This window comes from Ranitomeya imitator, chromosome 2 (genome assembly GCF_032444005.1).
Source record: "Ranitomeya imitator isolate aRanImi1 chromosome 2, aRanImi1.pri, whole genome shotgun sequence".
Classification (NCBI taxonomy): domain Eukaryota; kingdom Metazoa; phylum Chordata; class Amphibia; order Anura; family Dendrobatidae; genus Ranitomeya; species Ranitomeya imitator.
This window is the reverse complement of record NC_091283.1, coordinates 559,097,191-559,117,848: the sequence shown is the minus strand read 5'-3', so window position 1 is coordinate 559,117,848 and position 20,658 is coordinate 559,097,191. Positions and strand designations below refer to the sequence as shown.

The window sequence follows — 20,658 nt, the reverse complement described above, 5'->3', positions numbered from 1 at the left end:
TGATCAGTTCAGGCAAACATTCATGTGTTTTTAATAAGGAGAAGTAAAAGAGAACCAAAAGAAGAAATGTTTGACTTTAAGATGCCACATTCTCATCTCCCAATATCAACTATCAAGGGGAAATCAGGATATCCCCACACACATTAGATAAGCAGCAGTTCCTTTCAAAATCTGCTGTTGCTTACTTTAAGCCAGTGCGTTTAGGGGTCTTTAGTCAACTTGGTGAACACTCAAAAATTCAATGACACTCTTGAGCAGAACACTTTTAGAGTGAGGCTACACGGAAGTGCTGGTCTTCAGTCCAAAACCCAACCTACCCACTGCGAACCAATAGCCTCAAAATATTGTTTCACAATTGTGCCAAAGTTGGCCCATCGCGGGAATTTCAGCTATGCAGCCAGTCGGACCCTTTCCAATCCTTATATACCCTTTAGATAAATACAACTCGAAGCTCCATCTTGCCACTATTAACTCATGGAAGAATATTCCATAGTTTAAGAGGTTATCTGGATTTAGAAAAAATCATTTTTTTTCTCTATTCCATTTCCATTAAAGTGAAGTTTAACTCTAAAACATGCACTATTAGAGACAAGAAATACAAATGCTCCAGTAAAAAAACACATAAATAAATCTAATGGCATTCTGTGGAAACCTTTCTAGAATTCCTATTGTCTTGGTCGAATTCATTTTGATACTCACTTCTCTGGCCTCATGTCTGTCTGAGGAACAGACACTTTATCGACAAATTTCCCAAAGCCAATAGTGTAATCAGTGGAGAGAGAGCTGACCACATTAGCTGTTAAGCAAACAAACATAATAAATAAGATTAGTATTTTTTTAACTGCTGCCTTTACCTTAAAATAACTTTCCACCCTGGGAATGAAAAGTGATGGTAGATTTTACATAAAAAGTGGGGGAAATAAGTATGTCATACACTGCTGATTTTGCTAGTTTTCCTACAAAGAATGGAGAGGTCTGTAATTTTTATCATATGTACACTTCAATTGTAAGAGACAAATTCTTTAAAAAATCCAGAAAATCACATTGAATGATTTTTACATAATGATTTGCATTTTAGTACATGAAATAAGTATTTGATACAATAGAAAAACAGGACTAAACATATGGTACAGAAACCTTTGTTTGCAATTACAGAGGTTAGACGTTTTCTGTAGTTCTTGACCAAGTTTGCACACACTGCAGCAGGGATTTGGCCCACTCCTCCATACAGATCTTCTCCAGATCTTTCATGTTTCAGGACTGTCACTGTGCAACATTTATGTCACGCCAGGGCAGGGAGATGTCCGGCATGCAACGCAAAGGGAGTAGGTGAGGGAACTGATAAAGGGGAGGCCTGACGGTAGGGAGAGAAGGAAGATGGTGACCCCTCAACACTCACCTTATGCTGACACCTGTGCTCCCCATCGCCCTAGACGGGTTCTTCCTCCCATGCCCCATCACATGCCTCAGCCCTGGCTGACCATGGGTCTTAGCCCTAGATAGTGAACTGGGTAGCAAGACACTAGTTTTACTCCTACATTAGGGCAACACAGGTAAAGGAACAGACAAGGGAAATACACCACAAGGCTATCCACAGGAATCAAAAGGAACACAAACAACTTTTCCAAGGACACTTTGGCTTCTCTAGGAATACAACAGCTATTCCAAGTAAGTAAAGCACAGGATAGCAAACCTATTGTTGGCCATATGAGGAAGCCAGAAGTGAGTTTAAATAGTGAAGGGGGAGTGCTTTAGGCAACTCCAGGACTTTGAAGTGCTTCTTACGGAGTCATTCATTAGTTGCCCTGGCTGTGTTTCGAGTCATTGTCCTGGAAGACCCAGCCAGGACCCATCTTACTGAAGGAAGGAGGTTGTTAGCCAAAATCTCATGACCCCATCCATCCTCCCTTCAATATGGTGCAGTCATCCTGTCTTCTTTGCACTCCCAAAGTATGAAGTTTCCCCCACCATGCTTCACAGAAGGGACAGTTTTCTTGGGGTTGTACTCGTCCTTCTACTTCCTCCAAACACAGCAAGTGGATTTTATACCAAAAAGTTCTATTTTGGTCTCATCTGAACACCTGATCTTCTCTTATGCCTCCTCTTGATCATCCAGATGGTCATTGATGAAATTCAAACAGGCCTGGACATGTGTTGGCATGAGCAGGGGGATCTTGCGTGCCCTGCAGGATGTTAATCCATGACAGCATAGTGTGTTACTAACTAATGTTTGAGACTGTAGTCTTAGGTCTCTTCAGGTCATTGACCAGGTCCTCCCATGTAGTTCAGGGCTGATTCCTGACCATTCTCAGAATCATCTTTACCCCACGAGATGAGATCTTGCATGGAGCCCCAGACTGAGGAAGATTGACAGTCATCTTGTGTTTCTTTCATTTTCTAATAACAGTTGTTGCCTTTTCACTAAACTGCTTGCCTATTGTTCTGTAACCCATCTCGGCCTTGTGCAGGTCTACAATTTTGTCCCTGGTGTCCTTGGACTGCTCTTTGGTCTTGGCCATGGTGGAGAGGTTGGAGTGTGATTGATTGATTGATTGAGTGTGTGGACAGGTGTCTTTTATACAGGTAACAAGTTCAAATATGTGCAGTTAATACAGGTAATGAGAGCAGAGTAGGAGGGCTTCTTAAAGAAAAAGTATCAGGTCTGTGAGAGCCAGAATTCTTGCTGGTTGGTAGGTGATCAAATACTTATTTCATGCAATAAAATTAAACTTCATTATTTAAAAATCATACAATGTGATTTTCTGTTTTTTTATTTATTTATTTTTTTAGATTCTGTCTCTCACAGTTGAAGTGTAGCTACTATAAAAATTACAGACCTTTCCAACCTTTCCAGTTGTAGGTGGGACAACTTGCAAAATCATCAGTGTATCAAATACTTACATTCCCCACTATATAGTCACCCTACCAGGTGCCCTCTGTTTTCCTCCCGCTGCCTACACTGCTCAGATTGGCACACTGTTCCGCCTGCTTCTAAGATAGCTACTGCAGTGCTATGGGAGCTCAATGGTGCATCTACACCACACTTTGCCTCCCTGTATTGTGTGATGGGAAACACAGAGAAGTGAGGTGTGGTCTAGATTTACCACTGCGATCACCATTCCACTGTAACAAACATATTGGAAGCAGGAGATGTGATATGCCAATCTGAGCTTAGCTGGCAGCAGGAGGCAATTGGTGGACACCAGTTAGGTGAAAATACATGACTTTAGGTGACAATACAATCACTTTTCAGTCGCAGGTTGAATGGTCGCTTTAAGACTTTCCTCTTTGTCACAGAGCTTACCTTTTCCATGAACTTGAAACATGCTTCAGTTTTGTCACTTTGGAAATAAGGTGCCAGCTGTAGTTATTGCAACCTGGCAACTTATGCAACAGGTTTGACTTTTGTCCCTATCACATTAGTTATACATACACACATTGTAGATATGGTCCCATGAAAACATATTACAGCTAAGTTCTTACCCAATTTATCCCCCATATTTTTAAGATTTTCCAAATCATCAGACATTGAGTAGGAGAAGTCCATCAAGATGTATAGATCTACGGGTGTATCCAGGGGCTCAAACACACGGTATTCAAAGGTATGTTCCTCGCCAGCACGGAGACGCATGGACATTTGTTGAGGGTAAACTTGTGTCCTAATTTGTCTTCTGTCGATCTCTTCTTTCTGTGAATACATACACATACTGAGAAACCATATATGAAAAATAGTGTTCTCATTGAATGCAAACTGAGAAAGTGGCAGGTTTTCAGGTTGTTGTTTTTTTAAATGTGAGCACCAACATATGATATTTGGTTGCTGGGAAAAACGGGAATACATTGTCCCTGTCTTCCATTGGGGTTCCAGTATTCTTCCAGTGGCAAGGATAGCTTCATCTACAGAACTATTTTTGTCATCAAAACACAAACTTGTCATACCCCTTTATAGGTCAATGGAATTCAATAGAATTTATGGATTTTGTTGAGAGGTGTACTATCTCAACTAGATCTTTCTTATTTAAGAAACTGAACAAGTGTCTGAGTCTTTCTTTTTAAGTGATGTTCACTAGAAAAATTATTCAAATTAGCTCTCTGCCATAAGAAAGCAAACTAAAGCATCTTATGCTAAGCAAACCATGTTCTCCTCCAAAAAGAAAACAAGAAAGACCCATCCGTAGTCTAACATTTGAGGGTTCTGACCTCTCATTAGTATATGGAAGAGTGGAAACTGACTAGTTAGCCTTTAAGGGTTGTCCATTCTAGAATGACAAGTCTGTAATATAGACTGGATACGAGGTATGTGTAAGGCTATGCGCCCACGTTGCGGATTCGTGTGCAGATTTTTCCGCACCATTTTTGCAAAATCCGCAGGTAAAGCGCACTACGTTTTATCTGCGGATTTACCTCGGATTTACTGTGGTTTTTGTGCAGATTCCAGATGAGAGCCCCCCGATGAAGCAACTCCTGCGAAACGCGCGTCGGGGCCTCCTCTTCCACGCACGTCAGCAGCAGGTTGGTAACGTACCACTTATGTATCTGTTCAGTCTCCCCCCTTTTGCATGGGACTTCCCGGGATTATGTGCAATATATGGCTTACTGAGCCACTAGGGGTAACCAGGTTATAACGCTATTATTTCTGCACAGATAGCTGTAATAAGCCATAAGGGGTCTATCTTTATGTATTATGCTCTAACGTGACACCCAGTCATTTGGCTACATATCTACGTAACCTTCCTGCTGTTTGCTCGGTACTTTGGAGCTTTTTCTCCTGTGTAGCTGTCCACTTTTTGGTATTAGTATACATTATAATCATATTGAATATTGGGCCAATACTTATCTTATTATCTTTATTATATCTTTACATGCTCCTGTATATGGCCTCTCTACCTTATAGCTACCATTTGATTTGCTCGTTAATGGATTAGTGTATTTGTGCGTGGCACTAGGCTCGCCTCTTCTCTCATCTCTTGCATTTTACGTATATGTTGTTTCATATGTATTTATCGTAATGTTTTAAATTTGTCTTAATAAAGCTGTTATCATTTTTTGAGCTCTTGTGTCCATTGTTTCTTGGTTTTCTTATATCTTATGATGGTGGAGCATTTAAATTGTTTGCCCTCCCTATAGGTTTACTAGTTAGCCTTTAAGGGTTGAACATTCTAGAATGACAAGTCTGTAATATAGACTGGATACGAGGTATGTGTAAGGCTATGCGCCCACGTTGCGGATTCGTGTGCAGATTTTTCCGCACCATTTTTGCAAAATCCGCAGGTAAAGCGAACTACGTTTTATCTGCGGATTTACCTCGGATTTACTGTGGTTTTTGTGCAGATTCCACCTGCGATTTTACACCTGCGGATTCCTATTGAGGAGCAGGTGTAAAACGCTGCAGAATCTGCACAAAGAATTGACATGCTGCGGAAAATACAATGCAGCGTTTCCACACGGTATTTTCCGCAGCATGTGCACTGCGGATTTGGTTTTCCATAGGTTTACATGGTACTGTACAACGCATGGAAAACTGCTGCGAATCTGCAGCGGCCAATCTGCTGCGGATCCACAGTCAAATCTTTAACGTGGGCACATAGCCTAAATGCCACAGTCTTCACTTGTTTCATGTACCGCAAGTATTGTGACACACAGCACCAATACTGTAGTCCTCCTCTTGTGCTTTCCTCCTTTTCTATAGACTGTTTTCTCTGTTGTGCAGACATTAGATCTCCACTTCTTCTGCTATCTCAAACACTGACCAAAGGCAGGAGGAAGGCAAACAGAGAAATCATAAGTGAGAGCATGATCTCTGACAGATTTGTAACATTTTTGCAGATCGCTCAGCTAGGTAAAGTACTTACAATTCTCTACAGCAGGAAAATGGTTGAAATTTTTGGAATGAAGACTATTTAGTTGTTGATCTTTTGCGTTTAGGAAGCAAATATACAATAAAAAAAATTGTAAAGGTCTGTTAGTGGAGGGGATTTCTATTTTTCATTGTGTAATAGAGTGCAGGGTAGAGTATGTCACCACGGAACAGACAGACCAACTGTTGAGGGGGATTTATTAACAGGAGTAAAGGTACCATCACATTAAGCGACGCTGCAGCGATCTAGACAACGATCCCGATCGCTGCAGCGTCGCTGTGTGGTCGCTGGAGAGCTGTCACACAGACAGCTCTCCAGCGACCAACGATGCTGAAGTCCCCTGGTAACCAAGGTAAACATCAGGTTACTAAGCGCAGGGCCGCGCTTAGTAACCTGATGTTTACCCTGGTTACCAGTGTAAACGTAAAAAAAAAACAAAACACTACATACTTACATTCCGGCGTCTGTCCTCTCCGGCACTCTGCTTCTCTGCACTAAGCGCCGGCCGGAAAGCAGAGCACAGCGGTGCACAGCGGTGACGTCACCGCTGGGCTTTCCGGCCACTGCGCTTACACAGTGCAGAGAAGCAGAGCGCCGGAGAGGACAGACGCCGGAATGTAAGTATGTAGTGTTTTTTTTTTTTCACATTTACACTGGTAACCAGGGTACACATCGGGTTACTAAGCGCGGCCCTGCGCTTAGTAACCCGATGTTTACCCTGGTTACCAGTGAAGACATCGCTGAATCGGCGTCACACACACCGATTCAGCGATATCTGCGGGAGGTCCAGCGACGAAATAAAGTTCTGGACTTTCTGCGCCAACCAACGATGTCACAGCAGGATCCTGATCGCTGCTGCCTGTCAAACTGAACGATATTGCTAGCCAGGACGCTGCAACGTCACGGATCGCTAGCGATATCGTTCAGTGTGAAGGTACCTTAAGATTCTCCTCACAGGGAGAAAACAGAGGGGGGTTAATAGAGAAAGAGCAAACAGTATAACAATAGACAACAAGCTAACTGAAGCTATGAAACAGTTAAGCAGAATAGAAATGGTTAACGAGTGTTCTTGTAACTTATCAGTCCAGGGAGGTCCTGACTGAAGGGTCCTTTTTCCAGCATGAGTGCCGTCACCAACAGCACTTGAAGATTCTGAAGTTTCTGCTCTGTCTCTTGGGAACTGGAGACTCCGGGGTTAAATCTTTGCAGCCTTTTCTCAGAGTGAAACTGGAAGCAGGAAGTAGAACAGCCACACTGCTGCACAAGTCTCTGTATGTTAAGCTGGCAGTCTCTCTGCAGTAGCGATGTTACACACACACTGGGCAGTTTACTTGTCACACTCAGGGAGTCTTGGCTTGTCACTGCGGTCACCGGGGCTGTGCGCTCAGGTCACTGTCTCTGCACTATCAGGGGAAAAGTCTTCTCTGATTACGGAGGCTTCCGAGTCCACACTCTCACATCCAGCCTTCACTACGGCTGGTATCTCAGCCTCAGTGTCCTCACGGGGAGCACGGCGCTGCAGCCTGCTTTCTCTATGGCGCGCTGTCCCCTCTGTCTCGCGTGCTCTGCTCGCTCGCTCTTTTCTGACCACACCCCTCTCTCTTCCTCTCTGCCCCCAGCAGTCACATGGTCCCCTCTGTCCAGGGCAGAAAGTCCTTCCCCCAACAACCCAGCTGTACGACTAAGTGGTTCCAGGTAAGGAGCAGGGAAAGCAACCTCCTTTGGGCTCGTCTTCCTCTTCACCCCCTTACGTTCTCCCTCTCTTAAAGCTCGCCATTCCACGGGCGAGAACTCTTCGTGCTTCTCTTTGTTCTTTTTGAGGGGAGTCAGATACCTGCAATTCTCGCGTCTCCTTCTGCCTTTCTTCTTTCACATACTGCCAAACTAAATGGTCTAGGAGTTTTTCATCAGTCAGGTTGAGATATTCTTCCTCTACTTCGTCGGCAGCCATAGAAGAAAATTCCTCAGAAGAATTTTGTGTTGTCACATTATATTTTCCAATGGTATCCAGTGTCCTCTTCTTTTTTTTCTTCTTCTTGGCTTGGCCGCTAGCAGATGCTTGCATTCGTCCTTTTCCTTGTCGTTATCGGAAACTTCAGAGACTTCTTGCTAGGGCTCCTCAGTCTGGGGCTTAGTGCAAGTAATTCTTTTCCATAGCCCCCCATCTCTTTGACAGGAGCATTCTTGTCGAAACTAGAATCAGATGGATTAAGACCATGCAGGCCGGCCTCTTCGTCATCTGCACCGGGCTCTGCGGGCATCACTTCCCAGGGCTTCTCAGCCACACGCCCTGTCTCACACAGCTGTTCCATTTCCTCTGTCCAATCAGGATCTTGTGAGCTGACAGCCAGCACACTGTTCACCTCAGGGGACAACATTAGTGGTTCCTCCTTCTCAATGACTAGGACCTTGAAAACGAGCGACGCAGGAACACTTGGCACTTTCTCCCCTTCTCCTTGGCATCCGACATTGTGGTACTGTCTTACTCTAGGTGGGGCTCTTCTCTTTCTGCCGTACCACTCCCTCCAGGGGCGACGTTCACTGTTATGAAAGGCAATTCAGTACTACAATGGACATAGCGGTCAGAGCACATACAGTGATCTGACAATAACCCAAAATCATAGAACGAGCTCTGAGACGTGGGAACTCTGCAGACCGCAATCCCTAATCTTCTCCAAACAACACTAGAGGCAGCCGTGGATTGCGCCTAACTCTGCCTATGCAACTCGGCACAGCCTGAGAAACTAACTAGCCTGAAGATAGAAAATAAGCCTACCTTGCCTCAGAGAAATACCCCAAAGGAAAAGGCAGCCCCCCACATATAATGACTGTGAGTTAAGATGAAAAGACAAACGTAGAGATGAAATAGATTCAGCAAAGTGAGGCCCGACTTTCTTAACAGATCGAGGATAGAAAAGGTAACTTTGCGGTCTACACAAAACCCTAAAGAAAACCATGCAAAGGGGGCAAAAAGACCCTCCGTACCGAACTAACGGCACGGAGGTACACCCTTTGCGTCCCAGAGCTTCCAGCAACAAATTAGACAAGCTGGACAGAAAAAATAGCAAACAAATAGCAAAGAAGAACTTAGCTATGCAGAGCAGCAGGCCACAGGAATGATCCAGGGAAAAGCAAGACCAACACTGGAACATTGACAGGAAGCCAGGATCAAAGCATTAGGTGGAGTTAAGTAGAGAAGCACCTAACGACCTCACCAGATCACCTGAGGGAGGAAACTCAGAAGCCGCAGTACCACTTCCCTCCACCAACAGAAGCTCACAGAGAGAATCAGCCGAAGTACCACTTGTGACCACAGGAGGGAGCTCTGCCACAGAATTCACAACAGTACCCCCCCCTTGAGGAGGGGTCACCGAACCCTCACCAGAGCCCCCAGGCCGACCAGGATGAGCCACATGAAAGGCACGAACAAGATCGGGAGCATGGACATCAGAGGCAAAAACCCAGGAATTATCTTCCTGAGCATAACCCTTCCATTTAACCAGATACTGGAGTTTCCATCTAGAAACACGAGAATCCAAAATCTTCTCCACAATATACTCCAATTCCCCCTCCACCAAAACCGGGGCAGGAGGATCAACAGATGGAACCATAGGTGCCACGTATCTCCGCAACAATGACCTATGGAATACGTTATGTATGGAAAAAGAATCTGGAAGGGTCAGACGAAAAGACACAGGATTAAGAACCTCAGAAATCCTATACGGACCAATGAAACGAGGTTTAAACTTAGGAGAGGAAACCTTCATAGGAATATGACGAGAAGATAACCAAACCAGATCCCCAACACGAAGTCGGGGACCCACACGGCGTCTGCGATTAGCGAAACGTTGAGCCTTCTCCTGGGACAAGGTCAAATTGTCCACTACATGAGTCCAAATCTGCTGCAACCTGTCCACCACAGTATCCACACCAGGACAGTCCGAAGACTCAACCTGTCCTGAAGAGAAACGAGGATGGAACCCAGAATTGCAGAAAAATGGCGAAACCAAGGTAGCCGAGCTGGCCCGATTATTAAGGGCGAACTGAGCCAAAGGCAAAAAGGACACCCAGTCATCCTGATCGGCAGAAACAAAGCATCTCAGATATGTTTCCAAGGTCTGATTGGTGTGTTCGGTCTGGCCATTAGTCTGAGGATGGAAAGCCGAGGAAAAAGACAAGTCAATGCCCATCCTACCACAAAAGGCTCGCCAAAACCTTGAAACAAACTGGGAACCTCTGTCAGAAACGATATTCTCTGGAATGCCATGCGATCACAGACCACCCAAATGACTGACATCTTTTGAGAAACGGGAAGATCAGAAATAAAATCCATAGAGATATGTGTCCAAGGCCTCTTCGGGACCGGCAAGGGCAAAAGCAACCCACTGGCACGAGAACAGCAGGGCTTAGCCCGAGCACAAATCCCACAGGACTGCACAAAAACACGCACATCCCGCGACAGAGATGGCCACCAAAAGGATCTAGCCACCAACTCTCTGGTACCAAAGATTCCAGGATGACCAGCCAACACCGAACAATGAACCTCAGAGATAACTTTATTGGTCCACCTATCAGGGACAAACAGTCTCTCCGCTGGACAACGATCAGGTTTATTAGCCTGAAATTTTTGCAGCACCCGCCGCAAATCAGGGGAGATGGCAGACACAATTACTCCTTCCTTGAGGATACCCGCCGGCTCAGACAAACCCGGAGAGTCGGGCACAAAACTCCTAGACAGAGCATCCGCCTTCACATTTTTAGAGCCCGGAAGGTACGAAATCACAAAGTCAAAACGGGCAAAAAACAGCGACCAACGAGCCTGTCTAGGATTCAACCGCTTAGCAGACTCGAGATAAGTCAAGTTCTTATGATCAGTCAATACCACCACGCGATGCTTAGCTCCTTCAAGCCAATGACGCCATTCCTCGAATGCCCACTTCATGGCCAGCAACTCTCGGTTGCCCACATCATAATTTCGCTCAGCAGGCGAAAACTTCCTGGAAAAAAAAGCGCATGTTTTCATCACTGAGCAATCAGAACCTCTCTGCGACAAAACAGCCCCTGCTCCAATCTCAGAAGCATCAACCTCGACCTGGAACGGAAGAGAAACATCTGGTTGACACAACACAGGGGCAGAAGAAAAACGACGCTTCAAGTCTTGAAAAGCTTCCACAGCAGCAGAAGACCAATTGACCAAATCAGCACCCTTCTTGGTCAAATCGGTTAATGGTTTGGCAATACTAGAAAAATTGCAGATGAAGCGACGATAAAAATTAGCAAAGCCCAGGAACTTTTGCAGACTTTTCAGAGATGTCGGCTGAGTCCAATCATGGATGGCTTGGACCTTAACAGGATCCATCTCGATAGTAGAAGGGGAAAAGATGAACCCCAAAAATGAAACCTTCTGAACACCAAAGAGACACTTTGATCCCTTCACAAACAAAGAATTAGCACGCAGGACCTGAAAAACTGTTCTGACCTGCTTCACATGAGACTCCCAATCATCCGAGAAGATCAAAATGTCATCCAAGTACACAATCAGGAATTTATCCAGGTACTCTCGGAAGATGTCATGCATAAAGGACTGAAACACTGATGGAGCATTGGCAAGTCCGAATGGCATCACTAGATACTCAAAATGACCCTCGGGCGTATTAAATGCAGTTTTCCATTCATCTCCTCGCCTGATTCGCACCAGATTATACGCACCACGAAGATCTATCTTGGTGAACCAACTAGCCCCCTTAATCCGAGCAAACAAATCAGATAACAATGGCAAGGGGTACTGAAATTTAACCGTGATCTTATTTAGAAGGCAGTAATCTATACAAGGTCTCAGCGAACCATCCTTCTTGGCTACAAAAAAGAACCCTGCTCCTAATGGTGACGATGACGGGCGAATATGCCCCTTCTCCAGGGATTCCTTCACATAACTGCGCATAGCGGCGTGCTCAGGTATGGATAAATTAAACAGTCGACCTTTTGGGAATTTACTACCAGGAATCAAATTGATAGCACAATCACAATCCCTATGCGGAGGTAGGGCATCGGACTTAGGCTCATCAAATACATCCCGGTAATCAGACAAGAACTCTGGAACCTCAGAAGGGGTGGATGACGAAATTGACAGAAATGGAACATCACCATGTACCCCCTGACAACCCCAGCTGGACACCGACATGGATTTCCAATCTAATACTGGATTATGGGCTTGTAGCCATGGCAACCCCAACACGACCACATCATGCAGATTATGCAACACCAGAAAGCGAATAACCTCCTGATGTGCAGGAGCCATGCACATGGTCAGCTGGGTCCAGTATTGAGGCTTATTCTTGGCCAAAGGCGTGGCATCAATTCCTCTCAATGGAATAGGACACTGCAAGGGCTCTAAGAGAAACCCACTACGCTTAGCATACTCCAAGTCCATCAAATTCAGGGCAGCGCCTGAATCCACAAATGCCATGACAGAATACGATGACAAAGAGCAGATCAAGGTAACGGACAGAAGAAATTTTGACTGTACCGTACCAATGGTGGCAGACCTAGCGAACCGCTTAGTGCGCTTAGGACAATCAGAGATAGCATGAGTGGAATCACCACAGTAGAAACACAGCCCATTCAAACGTCTGTGTTCTTGCCGTTTAACTCTGGTCAAAGTCCTATCGCACTGCATAGGCTCAGGTTTAAGCTCAGGTAATACTGCCAAATGGTGCACAGATTTACGCTCACGCAAGCGTCGACCGATCTGAATGGCCAAAGACATAGACTCATTCAAACCAGCAGGCATAGGAAATCCCACCATGACATCCTTAAGGGCTTCAGAGAGACCCTTTCTGAACATAGCTGCCAGCGCTGATTCATTCCATTGAGTGAGCACGGACCACTTTCTAAATTTCTGACAATATACCTTTATCTCATCCTGACCCTGACAAAGAGCCAGCAAATTTTTCTCTGCCTGATCCACTGAATTAGGTTCATCGTACAGCAATCCGAGCGCCAGGAAAAACGCATCGATATTACTCAATGCAGGATCTCCTGGCGCAAGAGAAAATGCCCAGTCCTGAGGGTCGCCGCGCAAAAAATAAATAACAATCAAAACCTGTTGAACTGGATCACCAGAGGAGCGAGGTTTCAAGGCCAGAAATAATTTACAATTATTTTTGAAACTCAGAAACTTAGTTCTATCTCCAAAAAACAAATCAGGAATAGGAATTCTTGGTTCCAACATAGCTTTCTGATCAATAGTGTCTTGAATCTTTTGTACTCTTGCCGAGAGCTGATCCACAAATGAAGACAGACTTCTAATGTCCATCGCTACACCTGTGTACTGAACCACCCAAATGTCTAGGGGAAAAAAAAGGCAAAACACAGTGCAAAGAAAAAAAAATGGTCTCAGAACTTCTTTTTTCCCTCTATTGAGAATCATTAGTACTTTTGGCTTCCTGTACTGTTATGAAAGGCAATTTAGAACTACAATGGACATAGCGGTCAGAGCACATACAGTGATCTGACAATAACCCAAAATCATAGAACGAGCTCTGAGACGTGGGAACTCTGCAGACCGCAATCCCTAATCCTCTCCAAACAACACTAGAGGCAGCCGTGGATTGCGCCTAACTCTGCCTATGCAACTCGGCACAGCCTGAGAAACTAACTAGCCTGAAGATAGAAAATAAGCCTACCTTGCCTCAGAGAAATACCCCAAAGGAAAAGGCAGCCCCCCACATATAATGACTGTGAGTTAAGATGAAAAGACAAACGTAGAGATGAAATAGATTCAGCAAAGTGAGGCCCGACTTTCTTAACAGATCGAGGATAGAAAAGGTAACTTTGCGGTCTACACAAAACCCTAAAGAAAACCACGCAAAGGGGGCAAAAAGACCCTCCGTACTGAACTAACGGCACGGAGGTACACCCTTTGCGTCCCAGAGCTTCCAGCAACAAATTAGACAAGCTGGACAGAAAAAATAGCAAACAAATAGCAAAGAAGAACTTAGCTATGCAGAGCAGCAGGACACAGGAATGATCCAGGGAAAAGCAAGACCAACACTGGAACATTGACAGGAAGCCAGGATCAAAGCATTAGGTGGAGTTAAGTAGAGAAGCACCTAACGACCTCACCAGATCACCTGAGGGAGGAAAGTCAGAAGCCGCAGTACCACTTCCCTCCACCAACAGAAGCTCACAGAGAGAATCAGCCGAAGTACCACTTGTGACCACAGGAGGGAGCTCTGCCACAGAATTCACAACAGTACCCCCCCCTTGAGGAGGGGTCACCGAACCCTCACCAGAGCCCCCAGGCCGACCAGGATGAGCCACATGAAAGGCACGAACAAGATCAGGAGCATGGACATCAGAGGCAAAAACCCAGGAATTATCTTCCTGAGCATAACCCTTCCATTTAACCAGATACTGGAGTTTCCATCTAGAAACACGAGAATCCAAAATCTTCTCCACAATATACTCCAATTCCCCCTCCACCAAAACCGGGGCAGGAGGATCAACAGATGGAACCATAGGTGCCACGTATCTCCGCAACAATGACCTATGGAATACGTTATGTATGGAAAAAGAATCTGGAAGGGTCAGACGAAAAGACACAGGATTAAGAACCTCAGAAATCCTATACGGACCAATGAAACGAGGTTTAAACTTAGGAGAGGAAACCTTCATAGGAATATGACGAGAAGATAACCAAACCAGATCCCCAACACGAAGTCGGGGACCCACACGGCGTCTGCGATTAGCGAAACGTTGAGCCTTCTCCTGGGACAAGGTCAAATTGTCCACTACATGAGTCCAAATCTGCTGTAACCTGTCCACCACAGTATCCACACCAGGACAGTCCGAAGACTCAACCTGTCCTGAAGAGAAACGAGGATGGAACCCAGAATTGCAGAAAAATGGCGAAACCAAGGTAGCCGAGCTGGCCCGATTATTAAGGGCGAACTCAGCCAAAGGCAAAAAGGACACCCAGTCATCCTGATCGGCAGAAACAAAGCATCTCAGATATGTTTCCAAGGTCTGATTGGTTCGTTCGGTCTGGCCATTAGTCTGAGGATGGAAAGCCGAGGAAAAAGACAAGTCAATGCCCATCCTACCACAAAAGGCTCGCCAAAACCTTGAAACAAACTGGGAACCTCTGTCAGAAACGATATTCTCTGGAATGCCATGTAAACGAACCACATGCTGGAAGAACAATGGCACCAAATCAGAGGAGGAAGGCAATTTAGACAAGGGTACCAGATGGACCATCTTAGAAAAGCGATCACAGACCACCCAAATGACTGACATCTTTTGAGAAACGGGAAGATCAGAAATAAAATCCATAGAGATATGTGTCCAAGGCCTCTTCGGGACCGGCAAGGGCAAAAGCAACCCACTGGCACGAGAACAGCAGGGCTTAGCCCGAGCACAAATCCCACAGGACTGCACAAAAACACGCACATCCCGCGACAGAGATGGCCACCAAAAGGATCTAGCCACCAACTCTCTGGTACCAAAGATTCCAGGATGACCAGCCAACACCGAACAATGAACCTCAGAGATAACTTTATTGGTCCACCTATCAGGGACAAACAGTCTCTCCGCTGGACAACGATCAGGTTTATTAGCCTGAAATTTTTGCAGCACCCGCCGCAAATCAGGGGAGATGGCAGACACAATTACTCCTTCCTTGAGGATACCCGCCGGCTCAGACAAACCCGGAGGGTCGGGCACAAAACTCCTAGACAGAGCATCCGCCTTCACATTTTTAGAGCCCGGAAGGTACGAAATCACAAAGTCAAAACGGGCAAAAAACAGCGACCAACGAGCCTGTCTAGGATTCAACCGCTTAGCAGACTCGAGATAAGTCAAGTTCTTATGATCAGTCAATACCACCACGCGATGCTTAGCTCCTTCAAGCCAATGACGCCATTCCTCGAATGCCCACTTCATGGCCAGCAACTCTCGGTTGCCCACATCATAATTTCGCTCAGCAGGCGAAAACTTCCTGGAAAAAAAAGCGCATGGTTTCATCACTGAGCAATCAGAACCTCTCTGCGACAAAACAGCCCCTGCTCCAATCTCAGAAGCATCAACCTCGACCTGGAACGGAAGAGAAACATCTGGTTGACACAACACAGGGGCAGAAGAAAAACGACGCTTCAAGTCTTGAAAAGCTTCCACAGCAGCAGAAGACCAATTGACCAAATCAGCACCCTTCTTGGTCAAATCGGTCAATGGTTTGGCAATACTAGAAAAATTGCAGATGAAGCGACGATAAAAATTAGCAAAGCCCAGGAACTTTTGCAGACTTTTCAGAGATGTCGGCTGAGTCCAATCATGGATGGCTTGGACCTTAACAGGATCCATCTCGATAGTAGAAGGGGAAAAGATGAACCCCAAAAATGAAACCTTCTGAACACCAAAGAGACACTTTGATCCCTTCACAAAGAATTAGCACGCAGGACCTGAAAAACTGTTCTGACCTGCTTCACATGAGACTCCCAATCATCCGAGAAGATCAAAATGTCATCCAAGTACACAATCAGGAATTTATCCAGGTACTCTCGGAAGATGTCATGCATAAAGGACTGAAACACTGATGGAGCATTGGCAAGTCCGAATGGCATCACTAGATACTCAAAATGACCCTCGGGCGTATTAAATGCAGTTTTCCATTCATCTCCTCGCCTGATTCGCACCAGATTATACGCACCACGAAGATCTATCTTGGTGAACCAACTAGCCCCCTTAATCCGAGCAAACAAATCAGATAACAATGGCAAGGGGTACTGAAATTTAACCGTGATCTTATTTAGAAGGCAGTAATCTATACAAGGTCTCAGCGAACCATCCTTCTTGGCTACAAAAAAGAACCCTGCTCCTAATGGTGACGATGACGGGCGAATATGCCCCTTCTCCAGGGATTCCTTCACATAACTGCGCATAGCGGCGTGCTCAGGTATGGATAAATTAAACAGTCGACCTTTTGGGAATTTACTACCAGGAATCAAATTGATAGCACAATCACAATCCCTATGCGGAGGTAGGGCATCGGACTTAGGCTCATCAAATACATCCCGGTAATCAGACAAGAACTCTGGAACCTCAGAAGGGGTGGATGACGAAATTGACAGAAATGGAACATCACCATGTACCCCCTGACAACCCCAGCTGGACACCGACATGGATTTCCAATCTAATACTGGATTATGGGCTTGTAGCCATGGCAACCCCAACACGACCACATCATGCAGATTATGCAACACCAGAAAGCGAATAACCTCCTGATGTGCAGGAGCCATGCACATGGTCAGCTGGGTCCAGTATTGAGGCTTATTCTTGGCCAAAGGCGTGGCATCAATTCCTCTCAATGGAATAGGACACTGCAAGGGCTCTAAGAGAAACCCACTACGCTTAGCATACTCCAAGTCCATCAAATTCAGGGCAGCGCCTGAATCCACAAATGCCATGACAGAATACGATGACAAAGAGCAGATCAAGGTAACGGACAGAAGAAATTTTGACTGTACCGTACCAATGGTGGCAGACCTAGCGAACCGCTTAGTGCGCTTAGGACAATCAGAGATAGCATGAGTGGAATCACCACAGTAGAAACACAGCCCATTCAAACGTCTGTGTTCTTGCCGTTTAACTCTGGTCAAAGTCCTATCGCACTGCATAGGCTCAGGTTTAAGCTCAGGTAATACTGCCAAATGGTGCACAGATTTACGCTCACGCAAGCATCGACCGATCTGAATGGCCAAAGACATAGACTCATTCAAACCAGCAGGCATAGGAAATCCCACCATGACATCCTTAAGGGCTTCAGAGAGACCCTTTCTGAACATAGCTGCCAGCGCTGATTCATTCCATTGAGTGAGCACGGACCACTTTCTAAATTTCTGACAATATACCTTTATCTCATCCTGACCCTGACAAAGAGCCAGCAAATTTTTCTCTGCCTGATCCACTGAATTAGGTTCATCGTACAGCAATCCGAGCGCCAGGAAAAACGCATCGATATTACTCAATGCAGGATCTCCTGGCGCAAGAGAAAATGCCCAGTCCTGAGGGTCGCCGCGCAAAAAATAAATAACAATCAAAACCTGTTGAACTGGATCACCAGAGGAGCGAGGTTTCAAGGCCAGAAATAATTTACAATTATTTTTGAAACTCAGAAACTTAGTTCTATCTCCAAAAAACAAATCAGGAATAGGAATTCTTGGTTCCAACATAGCTTTCTGATCAATAGTGTCTTGAATCTTTTGTACTCTTGCCGAGAGCTGATCCACAAATGAAGACAGACTTCTAATGTCCATCGCTACACCTGTGTACTGAACCACCCAAATGTCTAGGGGAAAAAAAAGGCAAAACACAGTGCAAAGAAAAAAAAATGGTCTCAGAACTTCTTTTTTCCCTCTATTGAGAATCATTAGTACTTTTGGCTTCCTGTACTGTTATGAAAGGCAATTTAGAACTACAATGGACATAGCGGTCAGAGCACATACAGTGATCTGACAATAACCCAAAATCATAGAACGAGCTCTGAGACGTGGGAACTCTGCAGACCGCAATCCCTAATCCTCTCCAAACAACACTAGAGGCAGCCGTGGATTGCGCCTAACTCTGCCTATGCAACTCGGCACAGCCTGAGAAACTAACTAGCCTGAAGATAGAAAATAAGCCTACCTTGCCTCAGAGAAATACCCCAAAGGAAAAGGCAGCCCCCCACATATAATGACTGTGAGTTAAGATGAAAAGACAAACGTAGAGATGAAATAGATTCAGCAAAGTGAGGCCCGACTTTCTTAACAGATCGAGGATAGAAAAGGTAACTTTGCGGTCTACACAAAACCCTAAAGAAAACCACGCAAAGGGGGCAAAAAGACCCTCCGTACTGAACTAACGGCACGGAGGTACACCCTTTGCGTCCCAGAGCTTCCAGCAACAAATTAGACAAGCTGGACAGAAAAAATAGCAAACAAATAGCAAAGAAGAACTTAGCTATGCAGAGCAGCAGGACACAGGAATGATCCAGGGAAAAGCAAGACCAACACTGGAACATTGACAGGAAGCCAGGATCAAAGCATTAGGTGGAGTTAAGTAGAGAAGCACCTAACGACCTCACCAGATCACCTGAGGGAGGAAACTCAGAAGCCGCAGTACCACTTCCCTCCACCAACAGAAGCTCACAGAGAGAATCTGCCGAAGTACCACTTGTGACCACAGGAGGGAGCTCTGCCACAGAATTCACAACAGTTCCCTCCAGTTAGCAGGACCCTCAGAGGGGTGAGCAGATCTCTGCCACCGCTCTTCTCGGGTAGGGCAATTTCTGGACATGTGTCCCACCCTTCTGCACGACCAGCACTCACGTCTGCGTCTGTCTGGAGGGCGCTTTAGTCTGGATCGTCGACCTCGGTGGGAGACATCTCTCATCTGCGGTTGCTCTTCACCCCAGGATACTGAGTTACACTCTGGGGCCACCACTGAAGCCTTCTTCATGCTACGCACCTCTCCTCTATCTCTTACTGGCAGCTTCTGCACGTTACCTTGGGGTATGCCGCTGGTCCCCAAAACGGCAGTGTTACAGAACCCCCCAGCACCAAGAATATGTTATGCAGTATATATTATGTATAATAGGTTCCATGTGAAATGCATCAGTCCACAGGCTGCGCCCCTGGTCAGAGGGGACAAGATATTATCATTCTGACCTCCCCCACCTTTGTAATTCCCACAGTAAATATCAGCAGGCTCCGGCCCCCTGCGGCTATTGTAATGTATGTCTGGCTGCTTTTTCTATTGGCCGGCCCTGTGTATCTGTGTTATATATTCTGTGTGCTGTGAATAAAGTGTGTTCTTTTAGACTGGAAATACGTGGAGTAGCAGTCAGCTTTTATATGCTCTCACGTAATCAAGGAATTCCAGACAGCGTCCTTCATTCAAAATCCAGCAAAAGCAGAGTGGACCTCCTGAAACACGGGGTAGTACTGAAAGAGGTACTACAGCACAGTAGACCACGTTACAGGCAGTAAGGGCTTTCCACAGACTCTCAATCTCTTCCCAGATTCTTCTTATCTTCAACCGGGAATCCCGGGTCCATGTCGTCTCCTCTTCATTCTGACTGGGTGCTCTGCAATTGTAGCATGTAGGCAGTCTTCTTCGCCGAGCGGCACTAGTTTCACTTTGGGGGCGGTCTCTCTTTCTCGCACCGGAGGGCTGCACTCTTCAGCAGGGGTCTTCTTATATTCAGCCACTTACTCATGGACCCGCTTAACCTCCTTCTTCAAGTCTTCTACCCATTGAGGGGCAGTTACCTCCTCACTCCACACCTTTCCCACTGGAACTACCACACCTTGCTCTTGCTCGCGCGTGCGCGCCTCACTCCCGACCTCTCACAGGGCCTGTTTCATCAACACATCTCACAAGCCTGTCACCCGTTGGTCTCGCAGCACAACGTCAATTGACTCCACACCTATGCCATCCTTCCGTATGATGGCAGTATGAAACTCCTGCAGGGCATTCATATACTGCGTCACGGTCTCCCCCTCTCTTTGTACCCGGCGAAACAGTCGCATGCGCAGCTCCCCTATGTCAGTGGGGTCCACATGCGTTTCCTCAAGTATATGTAATACTTTGTCCAGGGTATCTCTCGCCTGGGGTGGTCTGAGCATAACAGAGTCCCGTGCATCCCCCTCTAGGGCCATCACAGCTATTTCCACCTGCAGAGCCGGAGTCTTAGGATGCATCCGCATCATCCCTTGGATGCGCTCTGTCCAACTCCACAATTTTGGCAGGTTAATCAACATGG

At 45.8% G+C, this 20,658-nt stretch overlaps 1 protein-coding gene across 3 annotated transcripts in view; it reads right to left on the bottom strand.

The window, feature by feature from the left end:
* Nucleotides 1–20,658, bottom strand: part of ITGB4 (integrin subunit beta 4) — a 121,178-nt gene that overhangs the window by 43,234 nt on the left and 57,286 nt on the right. For all 3 annotated transcript variants that reach the window (XM_069752039.1, XM_069752038.1, XM_069752040.1), the window contains exons 5-6: nt 3,484–3,688; nt 700–796 (exon numbers count right to left, since the gene is read on the bottom strand). In XM_069752039.1, the coding sequence (XP_069608140.1) occupies nt 700–796; nt 3,484–3,688 (302 nt within the window). The remainder of the gene's footprint in view (nt 1–699; nt 797–3,483; nt 3,689–20,658) is intronic.